Source organism: Manis pentadactyla, chromosome 9 (assembly GCF_030020395.1).
Source record: "Manis pentadactyla isolate mManPen7 chromosome 9, mManPen7.hap1, whole genome shotgun sequence".
NCBI classification, from domain to species: Eukaryota; Metazoa; Chordata; class Mammalia; order Pholidota; family Manidae; genus Manis; species Manis pentadactyla.
Window position 1 is genome coordinate 54,259,875 of NC_080027.1, and position 20,377 is coordinate 54,280,251.

Below are 20,377 nucleotides of genomic sequence, written 5' to 3' on the forward strand. Positions count from 1 at the left end.
ATTGGATTCGGACACAAAATTCTGAATACTTCTAAAAGGCATAATTTAAATAACAGACAATTATACTGTGACAATACCTAAGTAAATAAATAATGGCCCACAGAATTATCCAGTAAATTGTTGCCCATAAATCAAACTGAATTGATACAAAGTAAAATAATACAACTTGTAATTTACCTAGCCCTTTAAATTTGTTTTTTAAAATTTTTTATTAAGGTATGATTGATATACACTCTTATGAAGGTTTCACATGAAAAACAATGTGGTTACTACATTTACCCACATTATCAAGTCCCCACCCATACCCCATTGCAGTCACTGTCCTTCAGTGCAGCAAGTTGCCAGAGATCCACTATGTGCCTTCTCTGTGCTACACTGTTCTCCCCGTGATCCCCCCACACCATGTGTACTAAACATAATACCCCTCAATACCCTTCTCCCTCCCTCCCCACCCGCCCATCCACACCCCTCCCCTTTGGTAACCACTAGTCCCTTCTTGGAGTCTCTGAGTCTGCTGCCATTTTGTTCCTTCAGTTTTGCTTCATTGTTATACTCCACAAATGAGGGAAATCATTTGGCATTTGTCTTTCTCTGCCTGGCTTATTTCACTGAGCATAATGTCCCCCAGCTCCATCCATGCTGTTGCAAACTGTAGGATGTGTTTCTGTCTTATGGCTGAATAGTATTCCATTGTACATATGTATCACCTCTTCTTTATCCATTCATCTACAGATGGACAGTTAGCTTGCTTCCATATCTTCACTATTGTAAAAAGTGCTGCAATAAACATAGGGGTGCATATGTCTTTTTGAATCTGAGAAGTTGTATTCCTTGGGTATATTCCAAGGAGTGGGATTCCGGGGTCAAATAGTACTTTTATTTTTAGTTTTTTGAGGAACCTCCATATTGCTTTCCACAATGGTTGAACTAGCTTACATTCCCACCAGCAGTGTAGGAGGGTTCCCCTTTCTCCGCATCCTCACCAGCATTTGTTGTTCTTAGTCTTTTTGATGCTTGCCATCCTTACTGGTGTGAGGTGATACCTCATTGTGGTTTTAATTTGCATTTCCCTGATGATTAGTGATGTGGAGCATCTTTACATGTGTCTGTTGGCCATCTGAATTTCTTCTTTGGAGAACTGTCTCTTCATATCCTCTGCTCATTTGTTAATTGGGTTATTTGCTTTTTGGGTGTTGAGGTGTGTAAGTTCTTTATATATTTTGGATGTTAACCGCTTGTCAGATATGTCATTTGCAAATATATTCCCCATACTGTAGCACGCCTTTTTGTTTTGTTGATGATGTCCTTTGCCATACAAAAAATTTTTTGTTTGATGTAGTCCCATGAGATCATTTTTGCTTTTGTTTCCCTTTCTCAAGGAGATGGGTTCAGGAAGAAGTTGCTCATGCTTATATTCAAGAGATGTTTGCCTATGTTGTATTCTAAGAGTTTTATGGTTTCATGACTTAAATTCAGGTCTCTGATCTATTTTGAGTTTACTTTTGTGTATGGGGTTAAACAATAATCCAGTTTCATTCTCTTGTGTGTAGCTGTCCAGTTTGCCAACACCAGCTGTTGAAGAGGCTGTCATTTCCCCACTGTATGTCCATGGCTCCTTTATCACATATTAATTGACCATATATATTTGGGTTTATATCAAGGCTCTCTAGTCTGTTTCATTGGTCTATTGGTCTGTTCTTGTGCCAGTACCAAATTGCCATGATTACTGTGGCTTTGTAGTAGAGCTTGAAGTTGGGGAGCGTTATTCCCCCTGCTTTATTCTTCCTTCTCAGGATTGCTTTGGCTATTTGAGGTCTTTTGTGGTTCCATATGAATTTTAGGATGACTTTCTCTAGTTCACTGAAGAATGCTATTGGTATTTTGATAGGAATTGCATCGAATCTATAGATAGCTTTAGGCAGGATGGCCATTTTGACAATATTAATTCTTCCTATAAATGAGCATGGGATGCATTTCTGTTTATTGGTATCTTCTTTAATTTCTCTTAAGAGTGTCTGGTAGTTTTCAGGGTATCAGTCTTTCACTTCCTTGGTTAGGTTTATTCCTAGGTATTTTATTCTTTTTGATGCAATTGTGAAAGGAACTGTTTTCCTTATTTCTCTCTCTGCTAGTTCATCATTAGTGTATAGGAATGCCACAGATTTCTGTGTATTAATTTTGTATCCTGCAACACTGCTGAATTCAGATATTAGATCTAGTAGTTTTGGAATGGATTCTTTAGGGATTTTTATGTATAATACCATGCCATCTGCAAACAGGGACAGTCTGACTTCTTCCTTGCCAATCTGGATGCCTTTTATTTTTTTGTGTTGTCTGAGCCCTTTAAATTTCATTTATAGCTCTTTTTATGATTGAAGAAAATAAATAAAAAATTCCTTTGAAAATCCCAAATCTAAAATGAAAACTTTTATTATATGGAGGCTTAAGTAATTGATGGAATCTAATAGAATATTATGCAGCTATTAAGTATTATGATTAGGAATGGTTTAGAGTAATATGGGGAAAGATGTCAGCGTGAGAGGTGAGACAGAGGCTTCTTCCTAAAACCACATACAATACGAAAATATAATTAATACAACTAATCATGAAAGAGCAACAGGAAAGAGGACTGCGCCAAACTGCATACACCTGGAGAAAAGAATAAACTTCACAGAATAGGATAATGTACTAAAGCCTGGGCTGGTGGGACCTAAGCCCTTCCCCCACCCCAGCTCACCAGTGGGAGGAAGAGAAATGGAGCAGGGAGGGAGTGGAGGTCTGGGACTGCTGAATACCTAACTCTGGAGATCTGCTCTGGGATCACAAACTTACATTTTATGGTGCTAGCATGGTACTCTTGTGATTAGGGGGTTGGAAAGCTAAGACAAGCTGAATTCCTGGAGAGACTGAGATTCCAGCCACCTGTGGAAAGCAAGGATCCACATCTGGCTGCTCTGGGACAAAAGAAAGGCGGGCAGTCTGAGAGACTTCCTAACAGCTAGAGGGCTGCTAAAGGGGCAAGGATTGTACAGAGCTTACTGCTCAGGAGAAAGGACAGGTACACAAAAATGTCCGGGTGCACTCTGCCCAGCAGCTTGGGAGCTTTCAAGATTTTCAGGTGCTGCAGCTCTCTGGCTGGCTACACAGCTCCAAGGAACCTCTCTGTGATATGCAGCCTACTGCACCTTTCTCCTGGCCAGTCCCACCTGGCTCGCAAACTGGCAAACCCTACCCTGGCTTTAGGCCAGCTAGAGGAAAGCCCCGTCTATAGCAACTATAAACGCAAAACACAGAGGCTTATACCTGTGTGCTCGGCCCACTGGTTCAGGCAGTGGAGACAGGCATAGCAGCCAGGAAGAAGGAAACAGCTCTTCCCCCTGACCAGGTACCAATACCAATCCCCTGTGACCCCCGACATTGCTTCAGGGCTGAACAGCTCCAGAGAGTAGAGCTTCTGGACACTAGAGGGCGCCATATACAAATATGAAACACCAAAGGAACCTGGTTCAAAGTAAAATTATTAATACAACTGAGAAAGATTTAAATGACATCGACCTCATGAATTTTCCTGAAAGGGATTTCAAAATTAAAATTATTAGCATGATCATGGAAGTACAGAAAGATATTCAAGAACTCAGGAATGAATTCCGGTAGGGGATCCAATCATTGAAGAGGACAAAGGAGGGTATAAAAAGCAGATTAGATATGGTGGAGGACACGATAAATGAAATAGAAACTAGAGAAGAGGAATACAAAGATGCTGAGGCACAGACAGAAAAAAGGATCTCTAAGAAGGAAAGAATATTTAGAGAACTGTGTGACCAATCCAAGTGGAACAATATTCACATTATAGGGATACCAGAAGAAGAAGAGAGAGAAAAAGGGAGAGCAAGTGTCTTTGAGGAGGTAGTTGCTGAAAACTTCCCCAATCTGGGGAAGGACATAGTCTCTCTCAGGCTATGGAGATGCAGAGATCTCCCAACACAAGGGACCAAAGGAAGACAACACCAAGACATATAGTAATTAAAATGGCAAAGATCAAGCATAAGGACAGACTATTAAAAGCAGCCAGAGAGAGAAATAAGATCACATACAAAGGAAAGCCCATCAGGCTATCATTCATCAGACTTCTCAGCAGAAACATTACAGGCCAGAAGGGAGTGGCATGATGTATTTAATGCAATGAAGCAGAAGGGCCTGGAACCAAGATTACCCTATCTGGCAAGATTATCATTTAAATTAGGAGGGATTAAACAATTTCCTGATAAGCAAAAGCTGAGAAAATTTACCTCCTACAAACCATCTCTACAGTCTATTTTGGAAGGACTGCTATAGATGGAAGTGTTCCTAAGGTTTAATAGCTGTCACCAGAGGTAATAAAACCACAGTAAAGAAAGTAGAACAGCTAATTACTAAGCAAATGCAAATTAAATTAACTATCCCCAAAGTCAATTAAGGGATAGACAAAGAGTACAGAATATGATACCTAATATATAAAGAATGGAGGAGGAAGAAACAGGAGGAGAAAAAAAGAACCTTTAGATTGTGTTTGTAATAGCATATTAAGTGAAGTAAGTTAGACTCTTAGAGAGTAATGAAGTTAACCTTGAACCTTTGGTAACCACGAATCTAAAGCCTGCAATGGCAATAAGTACATACCTATCAATAATCACCCTAAATGTAAATGGACTAAATGCACCAATCAAAAGACACAGAATCACTGAATGGATAAAAAAACAAGACCCATCTATATGCTGCCTACAAGAGACTCACTTTAAACCCAAAGACATCCACAGACTAAAAGTATAGGGACGGAAAAAGATATTTCATGCAACTAATAGGGAGAAAAAAAGCAGGAGTTGCAGTACTTGTATCAGAGAAAATAGACTTCAAAATAAAGAAAGTCACAAGAGACAAAGAAGGACATTACATAATGATAAAAGGGTCAATCCAACAAGAAGATATAACCATTATAAATATCTATGCTCCCAACACAGCAGCACCTACATTTTTGAAACAAATACTAACAGAATTAAAAGGGGAAATAGAATGTAATGCATTCTAGGAGACTTCAACACTCCACTCACTCTGAAAGACAGATCAACCAGACAGAAACTAAGTAAGGAGACAGAGGCAGTGAACAACACATTAGAACAGATGGACCTAACACACATCTACAGAACTCTACACCCAAAAGCAGTAGAATACACATTCTTCTCAAGTGCGCATGAAACATTTTCAAAAATAGATCATGTACTAGGCCACAAAAAGAGCCTCAGCAAATTCAAAAAGATCGAAATTGTACCAACCAGTTTCTCAGACCACATAGGTATGAAACAAGAAATAAATTATTCAAAGACAATGAAAAATCCCACAAACACATGGAGGCTTCACAACGTGCTCCTAAATAACCGATGGATCAATGACCAAATAAAAACAGAGATCAAGCAATATATGGAGACAAATGACAACAATAATTCAACACCACAAAATCTCTGTATGCAGCGAAGGCTGTGCTAAGAGGAAAGTATATTGCAATACAGGCCTACCTGAGGAGAACTATCCCAAATGAACAGTCTAAACTCACAATTAACAAAACTAGAAAAAAGGATAACTGAGGTCCAAAGTCAATAGATGGAGGGACATAACAAAGATTAGAGAAATAAATAAAATCAAGAAGAATAAAACATTAGAATCAATGAAAGCAAGAGCTGGTTCTTCGAGAAAATAAACAAAATAGATAAACCCCTAGCCAGATTTATCAAGAAAAAAAGAAAGTCTACACACGTAAACAGAATCAGAAATGAGAAAGGAAAAATCACTACAGACACCACAGAAATACAAAGAATTATTAGAGAATACTATAAAAAATTATATGGTAACAAACTGGATAACCTAGAAGAAATGGACAACTTTCTAGAAAAATAAAACCTTCCAAGGCTACCAAGGAAGAAACAGAAAATCTGAACAGACCAATTACCAGCAATGAAATTGAACTGGTAATCAAAACACTACCTAAGAACAAAATCCCTGTACCAGATGGCTTCACCGATGAATTTTATCAAACATTTAGTGAAGACCTAATACCCATCCTCCTTAAGGTTTTCCAAAGAGTAGAAGAAGAGGGAATATTTCCAAACTCATTCTATGAGGCCAGTATTACTCTAATATCAAAACCAGGCAAAGATACCACAAAAGAGGAAAATTACAAACCAATATCCCTAATGAACATAGATGCAAAAATACTCAACAAAATATTAGCAAACTGAATTCAAAAATACATCAAAAAGATCATCCATCATGATCAAGTAGGATTTATTCCAGGGATGCAAGGATGGTACAACATTCGAAAATCCATCAACATCATCCACCACATCAACAAAAAGAAGGACAAAAACCACATGATCACATCAATAGATGCTGAAAAAGCATTCGACAAAATTCAACATCCATTCATGATAAAAACTCTGAACAAAATGGGTGTAGAGGGCAAGTACCTCAACATAATAAAGGCCATATATGACAAACCCACATCCAACATTATACTTAACAGTGGGAAGCAGAAAACCTTTTATTTAAGATCAGGAACAAGACAAGGCTGCCCACTCTCCCCACTTTTATTCAACATAGTACTGGAGGTCCTAGCCATGGCAATCAGACAATGCAAAGAAATAAAAGGCATCCAGATTGGCAAGGAAGAAGTTAAACTGTCCCTGTTTGCAGATGATATGATATTGTACATAAAAAACCCTAAAGAATCCACTCCAAAACTACTACATGTAATATCTGAATTCAGCAATGTTGCAGGATACAAAATTAATACACAGAAATCTGTGGCATTCCTATACACTAACAATGAACTAGCAGAGAGAGAAATCAGGAAAACAGTTCCATTCACAGTTGCATCAAAAAGAATAAAATACCTAGGAATAAACCTAACCAGGGAAGTGAAAGACCTATACTCTGAAAACTACAAGACACTCATGAGAGAAATTAAAGAAGATACCAATAAATGGAAACACATCCCGTGCTCGTGGACAGGAAGAATTAATATTGTCAAAATGGCCATCCTGCCTAAAGCAATCTATAGATTCAATGCAATTTGTATCAAAATACCAATAGCATTCTTCAACGAACTAGAGAAAATTGTTCTAAAATTCATATGGAACCACTAAAGACCTTGAATAGCCAAAGCAATCCTGTGAAGGAAGAATAAAGCTGGGGGGATTATGCTCCCTAACTTCAAGCTCTACTACAAAGCCACAGTAATCATGACAATTTGGTACTGGCACAAGAACAGACGCATAGACCAATCGAACAGACTAGAGCCCTGATATAAACCCAACCATATATGGTCAATTAATATATGATAAAGGAGCCATGAACATACAATGGGGAAACGACAGTCTCTTCAACAGCTGGTGTTGGCAAAACTGGACAGTTACATGCAAGAGAATGAAACTGGATTATTGTTTAACCCATACACAAAAGTAAACTCGAAATAGATCAAAGACCTAAATGTAAGTCATGAAACCATAAAACTTTTAGAATACAACATAGGCAAAAATCTCCTGAGTGTAAGTATGAGCAACTTTTTCTTGAACGCATCTCCTTGAGCAAGGGAAATAAAAGCAAAAAGGAACTCATGGGACTACATCAAACTAAAAACTTTCTGTACAGCAAAGGACACCATCAACAGAACAAAAAGGCGGGCTACAGTATGGGAGAATATATTTGTAAATGACATATCCAACAAGGGGTTAAGATCCAAAATATATAATGAACTCACATGCCTCAACACCCAAAAAGCAAATAACCCGATTAAAAAATGGGCAGAGGATATGAAGAGACAGTTCTCCAAAGAAGAAATTCAGATGGTCAACAGACACATGAAAAGATGTTCCACATCACTAATCATCAGGGAAATGCAAATTAAAATCACAATGAGATATCACTTCACACCAGTAAGGATGGCAAGCATCGAAAAGACTAAGAACAACAAATGCTGGTGAGGATGCGGAGAAAGGGGAACCCTCCTACACTGCTGGTGGGAATGTAAGCTAGTTCAACCATTGTGGAAAGCAATATGGAGGTTCCTCAAAAAACTAAAAATAAAAGTACTATTTGACCCCGGAATCCCACTCCTTGGAATATACCCAAGGAATACAACTTCTCAGATTCAAAAAGACATATGCACCCCTATGTTTATTGCAGCACTTTTTACAATAGCGAAGATATGGAAGCAACCTGTGTCCATCAGTAGATGAATGGATAAAGATGTGGTACATATACACAATGGAATTCTATTCAGCCATAAGAAAGAAACAAATTCTACCATTTGCAACAACATGGTTGGAGCTGGAGGATATTATGCTCAGTGAAATAAGCCAGGTGGAGAAAGACAAGTGCCAAATGATTTCCCTCATTTGTGGAGTATAACAACAAAGCAAAACTGAAGGAACAAAATGGCAGCAGACTCAGAGACTCCAAGAAGGGACTAGTGGTTACCAAAGGGGAGGGGTGTGGGAGGGCGGGTAGGGAGGGAGGGAGAAGGGGATTGAGGGATATTATGTTTCGTACACATGGTGTGGGGGATATCATGGGGAAAACAGTGTAGCACAGAGAAGGCACATAGTGAATCTGTGGCATCTTACTACACTGATGGACAGTGACTGCATTGGGGTATGGGTGGGGACTTGATAATATGGGTGAATGCAGTAACCACATTGTTTTTTCATGTGAAACCTTCATAAGAGTATATATCAATAATACCTTAATAAAAAATTAAAAAAAAAAGATTAACATGGAAAAATAGATGTTTGCCACAATGTTAAGTAAAACTGCAGTATTAATAAAAGGTTCACTACTAAGGAAAGAAGTGTTTCACAGACAAAAACCATAGTAAACTCTCTGTGGAGGATGGAACGATTTTTATTACATCTGGTAATATAATTCTATCTTTTGATGTTTCTTATCTATCTCTACCACAGGATTAACAAGATTTGTACTTTAATCCTGTAACCACGGGTGATTTTTTTTCTCATGAGATTTTACCAACAAATGATTACTAAGAGCCTGTTTATTTTAGTAGTATTGAAAAGGAAATGAGTAAAGATAAAATAGAAACATTTACAATTCTATCACAGAGTGATTTTTTAAAAAATGAAGGCAAAGTGAAGATTTTTTTTCAGGCAAATGAAAACTGAGAGAATTCATCACCAGCAGATATGTATTAGAATTATCAAGTTCTTTAGGCAGGAGGAAAATATCAGATGGAAATCTGAATTTACAAAAATGAATGAAGAATACCATAAATGTAAGTATGTAGGGAAACAAGATTTTTTTTAATTAAAAAAAATCTTTAAAAGAAAACTATTTACAACAGGTGAACAGATAAACAAAAGCAGAAAATTTCTCAGCCTTAAAAAAGGAAATTCTGATACATACAACCATATGGATGAATCTTAAAGACATGCTAGCGAAATAAGTCAGTCACAGAAGGGAAATATTGTAGATTCCACTCATATTAGGTATGTAGAATAGGCAAATTGATGGAGGCCAAAAGTACAATGGTGGCTGCTGGGGATTGGGGGAAGAGGCATGGGGAGTTACCTTTTTAGTTTGGGATGATAAAAAGTTCTGAAGATGGATGGTGGTAATGGCTGCACAACAATGTGAACGTACTTATTGCCAATGAACTGTATGTACACTTAAAATGGTTACATTTTATGTTATGTATATTTTACCGTGAAGAAAAGAATGCAAAGAAAGAAGAAAAGGCATCCAGGAAGCTACCTGAACTTTGCTCTATCCCCAAGTCCTGACTTCTTACAATTGGCTAAGTTTGCCCCCTCTGTCCTTGAGTCCAGACACCAGGTAAATAATAGAAGGGAAAAAAAAAAGATGTATATTTAAAAAGATAATTAACTCTTTAAAGCAAAAATAATAACTGCATCATAGGGTGATAACATGACAGGTAAAAATAAAATGTAGAACAATAGCACCAAGGATGGTAGAAGGTACTGGGGGGAATGGTATATTATTGTAAATGAGTGTACAGTTAGAATGGTCAGAAGCTATGGTGACAGTATGAACTCGGGAAATGAGACTACATTTAAGAGACATTTCTGGGATAAAACAGGCAATAACTGGTGAAGATGCTGGAGAGACAGGCATTCCCTTCACTGGGCCTTGACTAATCCCAACAAACTGAAATGACTTGATAAACCCTTATATCTCCTCCATTGGACTAATCACAAGGTATTATTACCGTATTACTTTGTCTCTATCTTACAATATTATATTACTATGTCCATTTTCCCCATTAAACCATAAGCTCTTTCATGACAGGAACCTTATCATCACTTTTGGGTGCCTCATTGTTCAATGCATATACTAGACACTCAATACTCATTTGCTGGGTAAATGCAGAATAATTGAACTTACGTTTTGCTTTTTCTTCTCCTGAACCAAAGCTACATAGCGCAAGGCAATCTTGGTCAGAGTTGTGGCAAGGGAGGCAGCAACAAAGAAATCTCCATCTAGAAGGAATCCTCTCAGTGGGGGTCTGCAAGGCAATCAGGGGAAATCAAATCCATCCACTTTTTAAGCACCTTGCAGCTTTTGCATAAATAACTCAAATAAACCTATTTAACACTTGCTGCCTCCCTTCAGTGGAAGGATCTCAATTAGCTCCCTCTGTAGTGCTCATAAAGTAAAAGGAAAAAGAAAAAATAAGTATCTGATCTTCAAATGGTTAAAGGGTGTATGTACTTTGTGCTACATTGATTCCAGCTTATCTCTTTATTTACTGTATCTCTTTGGGTAAATCACAAACCTCTCTAGACCTCAAACTTCTCTTCTGTAAAATGGGAATAACAATATAGTTCGACAGGTTGTTGCCAAGACTATATGAGACAAATACTTAGCACAATGCCTCACACATAGTAAGCAATCATGAAAATTTTAGGCATTATTTTAATCATCTGCAGTACAAAATTGGAGAGCAAAGTAAGGCAGAAAACATCAAAATTTTATTTGATCAATTGGAAGTGGAAAAACTTCTAAATGTTATTTCCCAAATGCTAATAGGCAACAAAACTCAGATATCATCAAAGTTGCTTCCACTTAGCATTTTCTATGTGAGTAAACTAATTTTTTTTAAAGAGAACATGGTTACTTTGATGAAAACAGTTATAAGAAGCAGATGGTTAAAACCATCAACATATTTCCTGGGAGAAGGAACTTGAACATCCTTCTCCTTTCAAGTATCTTAAATGGCAATTATTGCCATTGTGGTCAAAAAGCAAACTAATAAAGAGAATTATTTGACTGTTTTATACAGAGGATTAGTAAGAAAAAGTGGCTTGCAGGGCACTAGTGCTGTAAATTACCTCTCTTCCTCTTTCTTGGTGGGTCTAGAACTGCTAAGGGCACTCTGAGTTGCATAGGTGCCCATCTCAGTCACCAATTTCTGAACTGGCCCCACAGGTATTTCTTCTTCAGGCTTTAATTCACCAGCTTCTTTCTTTATTTCTGACTCTACAATTGGAATCTAGAAATCAATTGGTAAGATCAATTCAGTAAAAATATCAGTATCAAACATAAACCTATTTCAATATTCAATCACTTCTAATGAGAAGCCATTTATTTCCCCAAGCGGGAGTTTTGGAACCTGGAACCCTGCTCTTGATATTCTTTCCTTCCCTGGACAGCACAGTGTGAACAGGGGCTTTGGAGTTGGATGCCACTCACTAGTGGTGTGGTTCTGGACAAGTAATTAAAACTACTTTGAGCTTCAGTTTCTTAATCTGTTAAATGGAAATCTTGATTCTTTCCACACAGATTACTTAATAAGAAAATGCTTAGGACAGGAGATAATAAGCCTTATTACTCTTCTCCATCCCTTTCCTTGAAATACTAACCAAAATCAGCACCCACACTTTAAAAATGTAATAAACCTGACTTATTTATAACATAATCATTTCTTCAAAGACTTCTAAAACTCTTTTTCTTTTTTTTAAACAGAATGTTTTGTTCAAGTAACATCTTACACAGAAGGGTAAAAAAATACAGGTAGAATAACAGGTGTTGTGGCTCAATCAGGGGAGGGAGACTTCCCTAATTTCCCATAGTCTCTGAGGCTTAATCATCTGGGTAATTAAAATACATTTTTCACTGTTTTTTAGTCCAGACACTACTAAATAAAAGCATGGAGGCAAATAACCACATAAAAGTCAAATTTACTGCAGTAAAAATCTTCATATAAAATATAAAGTAGCATTTACTAAAGTAAAACATACCTCCCCAAGGGACCTGCGGACCTCAGTCATCACACTCTGAATGTCTTCCTTGGTACTACAGTATTCTCCCAGGATCCATAATGCTCCTCGGTAAATCCTAAGACAAGAATACAAGTTATGAGACACTGACTTACCTAACATATCCTGAAACAGAGATCTTTCTCTGTGAATTTAAGCTCAGGCAAGAAAACAAGATTCTGCAGTTCTAAGAAACTATGGAAGAAATGCTAAGAAAGATATAACAAAGACACTAAGTTTCTTTGATTCTCTCTAGAAATCACAAGGATTAAAAGGAAAGTAAGTGTTCTCATCCACCATTATTAGAAACATTCTGAAACTGGTAAACCTAGTTGTATCCAGAAAGGTTTAGCTTCCATACAGCTAAGGTAAATTTGATTTTACCACTTACTACTAAAAACAATTTATTATTTTAATGTAAAAAATAATTCATTTTCTATTTGTAGTCACTGAAAAAGGAGACAAAATGTTGCACAGAACAATGGGCAAGGAAGGAATGCAAAGGATCAGTAACAAAAAAACAAAATCATTAAGTATATAAAGCAACAATCTTCTTGTTAAAAATGCTAAACTGTATAAAATGTTAAGTCATTTTTTCCATAAGACTTTCATTAAATTCATTCAGAAAAAATACTAGAAACTGAAATGCTAAGATATTATGGTTGTCAAAAGCAAAACTTTAGTATGTCTTTTCTCACAAAGGAAGCAAACCTTTCTCACTTCCATAAATATCAATATATTTTCATATAAAAATCATTTTGTAGTGGTTCTTTCTTTTCTATCTAGGCAGATATGGTCTATCCATCAGATGCTTAAATGAAGCAAAATTTGGATGTAACAGTTCTTTCTCATTAGCAAAGGAAATGTTAAGGGTAATATTTCATATTTACTTTACATTCTCAATCCTTCATTTCAATAAATGCTCAAAAGCAGATATGAACAACAATGCTATCCAAAAAGTGGTACTTTTCAAAAACATCTTCCTTAGTCACTTTAGTATTCACAATGCTCTGGAGGAAATAAGGATAGAGACACTTCACTAAATCACTCCCACAAAAAATTTTTTTTGCCAAGAGAAGATGGATTTACCAGGAGTGGGGATGAGGTGATGTTTATTGTCACACGTATTTTGTCTTAAGTCATCTTCCCCCCCCTTTTAATTTCTACCAACAAACCCTTTGAAGAAAAACTGGTAAAATATTTACTTGACTATTCATTAAAACAGATTTTAAACCTACTTGACAGATTTAATAGCATGAAAGACTTCAAGCATCTTCTCAACAATAAGCATTCTCAGGTTATCAAAGCGCTGAATGGCTTCACGAACAAATTCTAAGACATCAGCAGCTGCTGCTTCGTTATTGTCACTGAGAAATTCCATCAACTAAAAAGAAAAAGAAAGGAAAAGAGTTAATTACATAATTCTCAGAAAAAAAATTATATAAGATATAGGGAGCAAACAAATTTACAAAGAATATAAATATTTTTTAAGTACATAACTATATAAGTTGAGAGATAAATACCTTAATGCAAACAGTCACAATGTCTTTTCTGTTTTATGTGCAACAAAGTTTATTACAAAACTCATTGTAAAACAGAAGCTGGAGATCCATAACTCAAAATAAATTAACTGGATAGTTCTAGCTAAAGTAAAAGCATTTTAGAGAAAATTCAGGGTTCAAAGGCAAATTTTCAAATTATAATAACATACCTCATCTGTCTGGAAGTTACAGAAAGCAAAATATTCGAGGTGTATGAATTTTTCCTATTACCTGAATCATTCAACTTAAGAGAGAAAATGATTTGAAACAAATACTTGCCTTACAGAATGATACATATACACATTTTACTTAAACTGTAACAAACATACATTATCAAAATATGTGGAGGTATTTTTATCAGTGTATTTTTGTTTTTTATGAAGGTATAAGAAAAAAAAGTCAGAGTCTATATCCTTCTGAGTTTAAAGATGGACTTAAAGATCCCTTCTGAAGATGAGATTTAATTATTGCAGATAGCTGAGATTTCTGGAGCTTAGCTGCTAAATAACTAGGCATTATTATTTTTTTTTATACTTTTAAGAAATTTCAAAATGAAGGTAATCAGAACTACATACCACAGGAATAACATTTGCAGCCATATCTGGAAATCGGACAGAACAGGAATGCAATGTTCGCACAAGAAGTTGTCTGTATTTGTCAGTATCTTCATGCTCAGACACATTATTTGTTTTAATCACTTCCTTCTTCAGGACAATAACCAACTACAGAACAAAGCAAAAACAAGTAAGAACTACACCGTGTTTGTTTGGCCTGACAGCTTACAAAGTGCTATCAGAGTTTTGGTTTACCTCTTCAACATTCCTGGAAGAGACAAGATCCAGTGCTAACTGCAGAGTCTTCTTGCGTACTTCTAAGTCTGGTGTGCTCAATACTCTTAAGATGTCCATAACAAGATCCTGAAAAATAACAAAAAATGCAGAGTTAACACCCGTATTTCTGGTCATAAGAAAAAAAGCTTAAAGCAGAATGGAGCATTCTGTCCATTGTCACCTTAATTCTTTTATCAGTAATAAAATCACTACCAGTAGAAGAACCAGATATTTTGGGTGTCCTTATGTAATAATGCAATATGCAGTATATATGGGCATATCTCAGAGATACTGCAGGTTCAGTTACACACCACCACAATAAAGCAAATATTGCAGTAAAGTGAGTCATATGAATTTCTGGTTTCCCAGTGTGTATAAAGGTTGTATTTATACTACACTGAAGACAATTGTGTGCAACAGCATTATGTCTAAAAAAAAAAAGGTGAATACCTTAATTAAAAATACTTTATTGATAAAAAATGCTATCATCTGAGATTTCAATGAGTTGTAGTCACAGATCATGATAACATTGAAAAGCTTGCAATTTTTAAAAATTAATTACTTTACATTAAGGTATCATTGATAAACAATCTTATGAAGGTTTCACATGAGCAACACTGTGGTTACAACAATCCCATATTATCAAGTCCGCCCACGTACCCCATTGCAGTCACTGTACATCAGCATAGTAAGATGCTAGAGTCATTATTTGTCTTCTCTGTGCTATACTGCCTTCCCCATGACCTACCTATATTATCTATGCTAATTATAATGCCCCTTAATCCCCTTCTCCCTCCCTCCCCACCCTCCCCAACCTTTTCTATTTGGTAACTGCTAGTCCCTTCAGTTGCTTTGTTGTTATACTCCACAAATGAGTGAAATCATTTGGTACTTGTCTTTCTCCGCCTGGCTTATTTCACTAAGCATAATATTCTATCTCCAACCATGTTATTGCAAATGGTAGGATTTATTTTCTTCTTATGGCTGAGTAATATTCCATTGTGCATATGTACTACCTCTTCTTTATCTGTTGATCTACTGATGGACACTTAGGTTGCTTCCCTATCTTGGCTACTATAAATAGTGCAGCAATAAACATGGAGGTGCAGATGTCTTTTTGAATCTGGGATCTTGTTTTCTTCCAGAAATTCGTAGGAGTGGAATTCCTGGGTCAAATGGTATTTCTATTTTGAGTTTTTTGAGGAACCTCCACATTGCTTTCCACAATGGTTGAACTAATTTACATTGCCAACAACAGTGTAGGAGGGTTCCCCTTTCTCTGCATCCTCACCAGCATTTGTTGTTCCTTATCTTTTTGATGTTGGCCATCCTAGCTGGTGTGAGGTGATATCTCATTGTGGTTTTAATTTGCATTTCCCTGATAATTAGCGATGTGAAGCATCTTTTCATGTGTCTGTTGGCCACCTGAATTTCTTTGGAGCTGTGTCTGTTCAGATCCTCTGCCCATTTGTTAATCAGGTTATTTGCTTTTTGGTTGTTGAGGCACATGAGCTCTTTAAATATTTTGGATGTTAACCCCTTATCGGATATGTCATTTATGAATATATTCTCCCATACTGTAGGATGCCTTTTTATTCTGCTGATGGTGTCCTTTGCTTTTTAGTTTGATGTAGTACCATTTGTTCATTTTTGCTTTTGTTTCCCTTGCCTGAGGAGATATGTTCAGGAAAAAGTTGCTCATGTTTATATTCAAGAGATTTTTGCCTGTTTTCTTCTAAGAGTTTTATGGTTTCATGACTTACATTCAGGTCTTTGATCCATTCTGAGCTTACTTTTGTGTATGCAGTTAGACAATGTCCAGTTTCATTCTCTTACATGTAGCTGTCCAGTTTTGCCAACAATAGTTGTTGAAGAGGCTGTCATTTTTTCATTGTATATCCATGGCTCCTTTATCGTATATTAATTGGCCATATATGGGTAGGTTTATATCTGGGCTCTCTATTCTGTTCCATTGCTCTATGGGTCTGTTCTTGTGCCAGTACCAAATCGTCATAATTACTGTGGCTTTGTAGTAGAGCTTGAAGTTGGGGAGCATAATCCTACCTGCTTTATTCTTCCTTCGCAGGATTGCTTCAGCTATTTGGGGTCTTTTGCGGTTCCGTATGAATTTTAAAACTATTTGTGCTAGTTCATTGAAGAATGCTGTTGGTATTTTGATAGGGATTGCACTGAATCTGTAGATTGCTTTAGGCAGAACGGCCATTTTGGCCGTACTAATTCTTCCTATCCATGAGCATGGGATGTATTTCCATTTATTAGTGTCTTCTTTAATTTCTCTCATGAGTGTCTTGTAGTTTTCAGTGCATAGGTCCTCACCTCCTTGGTTAGGTTTATTCCTAGGTATTTTATTGAAATGTTTTAAGAATTATCAAAATGTGACACAGAGAAATGAAGTGAGCAAAATGCTATTGGAAAAATGGTGCTGACAGACTTGCTTAATGCAGGATAGCCACAAACCTTCAATTTGTAAAAAATACAGTTTCTGCAATGTACAATAAAATGGGGTATGCCTGTAATATCACATACGGTGCATTCAAGCTGAAAATGTTTACTGTGATTCTATCAAGCTTTAGATCAAACTTACGGTTTATAGAAAATATGGAAGTCAGAGGAACAAACTAAATGACACCACAAGAAAATAAGCAGAAACATCCAGGAGGGGCATCTTAAAGGACAACTGGTTTGGCCTCTTTGATAAGTCAGTGTCATGAAAAAAAAGATATTGTTCAAATAAAGAGACAACAAAGACACAACCAGACATTATGTACAATCATGAACTGACCAAGCCAAAAGAAAAGGGCATTTTGGGGGATATCTGGGAATATCTGAGTTTGGAGTTGGTATTAGATAATGTAAAGAAATCAACAATTTTGTGAAGTTGTAATAGTTATTTTAGCTCTGCAGGAAAATTTAATATTCTAAAGATGCTTACTTAAAAACTATGGCAGATAATATTTTAAAATATAAGAAAACTAATTTGATTTTACCTCTTTAAAGCCTTGTTTTAAAAAAATTTCACTTATAAAAAAGTTCTAAAAATTCTAAGAATGAGACAAGTAGTGATTCTATAGCATCTTACTACATTGATGGACAGTGACTATAATGGGGTATGTGGGGGGACTTGGTGATGGGGGGAGTCTAGTAAACATAATGTTCCTCATGTAATTGTAGATTAATGATACCAAAATTTTAAAAAAAATTCTAAGAACGAACTCCTGTATAACCATTTACATTCAACAGTTGTTAATATTTTGCCACATGCACTTCATCATATTCTCTCTACTCCTAAACATTTTAGTGTATACCTCTCAAGATTAAGAACTTCTTATATAAGCACAATACAATTATAAATACAGAGAACTTGACATTGATAAGAATACTATTAAATAATATACAGTCTCCAATTCATATTTCTCCAACTGTCCCAATAATGATCTTTATAGCAAATTTTGTGTTGTTCTGATCAACAATCATCATTGAATTTAGCTGTAATGGGGCTTTATTTTTATAACCATCAATATTCTCATGGATTAAATAGATATGCTGGCAATAATTCACAATCACAATATACGTTGGTCATGGGGATGGTAGTACAGCATACAGAATACAGTTAATGATTCTGTAGCATCTTACTATGTTGATGGACAGTGACTGCAGTGGAGGGGGTGAGGACTTGATAACATGGGTAAATTCTGAACCACTGTGCTGTGTATTTTAAACCATCATAAGATTGTGTATCAATGATATCTTAATAGGAGAAAAAATAGATAGGCTGATTTTTTCTAGAATCTAATCATCTTTTATTCTCAATCAGTTGGTATAATTATTTTCCAAGAAATAGCAATTATATTCAAATTAAAAGGAACATCTTTATTGCAAAGAATACGAAGTACAGTACCAATAGAAAAATAGAAGATAACACATTAATTCATGTCAGGAATTTTTTTTATTGCAAATACCCCCAAAAGCTATGGTAACTTAAAGAGTTATACCTTATTGGACCAAAATTTAAACAGCCCAGTCTCCAAGCATTCAAATTAATCAAGATGGCAAAGCTTGGGAATTGTCTCAATTTGAAAAAGATTTTATTTATGATTTCTCTTTCAGACAACACTTACCTGTAGTACTCGTTCATGTGCAGGATGCTCTTTTAATTCTACCAATCGATCCAGAACTATGAGCTTTACATTGTTGTCACTCTCTTTAATAATTAAATCAATGTAACACTGAGCAGCAGCCTATATTAAAAAATCAATACATTGTAAGAACACATTCATCTATCTTAAACAAAGAATCTGAAAAAAAAAAAAAAACCTCAAAAAACACCCCCAAGAAGTCAAAATACATTCACTACTGCTGCACTAAAAAGTTTATGTATTTTTCTCTGAAGAGTATGTCCCCCTACTCCCTAGAATCCAACAAGCCTCATTATTTCTCAAGTTTACAAAAGATCAAAAGCATCACAAATTAAAAGGAAGAACAGGCACTGCTACAGGCAGAAATATTTATTAATAGCCGAAAATTAAGGATTGGAACTAAGGAACAAGGCAGAAAAAAGTAAATAGAGAATTCAAAAAAGTATAGCTGTTGAGCATCTTTTAGTTTAGGTGCAAAGTCTAATGCCTGTATCACAGGACAGAAAGATGAAGAATACAGAGATGACCCTGACTGGGTAAGCACAGGACAAAGGAGTAAACCTGAGAGAGCTCCCAACGACCAAGCTGGAACAATCTGATCAACGAAATAAATGACAGTACACTGGATTATAATCTATGGAATAAAATATCACACTAATACAAAGAAAGAATGAAAGGAAAGGAGGGAGGGAGGAAGGAGAAACAGCTTCCTTGCTGAATAACTCCAATTAATAAATGTAGAATGAGGGAAACAGCATTTCTAACATCATTAGAACACCACAGTAATAACTGTTGTAAGGAAGATCCACTGATGGATGCTAAAGTTAGTAAGTTTGAGGAGAAATGGGATATTTGCATAAAGTATCTTCCCATGATATTTATTGACCACAAAAGGAAAAATCTTAACTTGACAGTGGAGAAATCTAGCAGGCACCACCTTAACTGAATCATCTAAGTTAACATTACCAGGAATAAGATGTATCAATATCAGGTACTCCTTAATATGATACACTGAGAAGGGTGCATCATTTCTGGTATTCTTCCCCAAAATGCATAATCTCAGTGTAATTAGGAGAAAATATTAGACAAACCAAAATGGTGGGATATTTTACAAACTGACTCAATACTCTTCAAAAGTCATGGTCATGAAAAACAAGGACAGGTTGAGGAATTGTCACAGATTAGCATCAGAAAACTAAAAAAAAATGTGGGCTCCTGGATTGGATCTTGGAATAGAAAAGATTTTAGTGGGGAAACTGGTAAAATTTGAAAAGTCTATAGTTTAGTTGACAATAGTGTTCCAATGGTAATTTCTTAGTTTTGACAATTATTCGAGTTATGCAAGGCATGAACATTACGGGAAGCTAAGTGAAGGGTAATGGGAACTTCATTCTATTTTTGCAACTTTTCTGTAAGTCTAACATTATTCAAAATAAAAAGTTTAAAATATTTTTAAAAGTATTGCTGGGTAAAGGAGTAAATTCTTTTACTTATACAGTCCAGCTTTCTAGAACAGCTTATTCTCTGAA

The 20,377-nt window shown here is 36.0% G+C and overlaps 1 protein-coding gene across 2 annotated transcripts in view; it reads right to left on the reverse strand.

Moving 5' to 3' along the window:
* Positions 1-20,377, reverse strand: part of COPB1 (COPI coat complex subunit beta 1) — a 50,976-nt gene that overhangs the window by 12,338 nt on the left and 18,261 nt on the right. For both annotated transcript variants that reach the window (XM_036918070.2, XM_057507414.1), the window contains exons 8-14: positions 18,831-18,950; positions 14,671-14,778; positions 14,437-14,583; positions 13,559-13,704; positions 12,303-12,399; positions 11,394-11,554; positions 10,447-10,567 (exon numbers count right to left, since the gene is read on the reverse strand). In XM_036918070.2, coding sequence (XP_036773965.1) covers positions 10,447-10,567; positions 11,394-11,554; positions 12,303-12,399; positions 13,559-13,704; positions 14,437-14,583; positions 14,671-14,778; positions 18,831-18,950 — 900 coding nt within the window. The remainder of the gene's footprint in view (positions 1-10,446; positions 10,568-11,393; positions 11,555-12,302; positions 12,400-13,558; positions 13,705-14,436; positions 14,584-14,670; positions 14,779-18,830; positions 18,951-20,377) is intronic.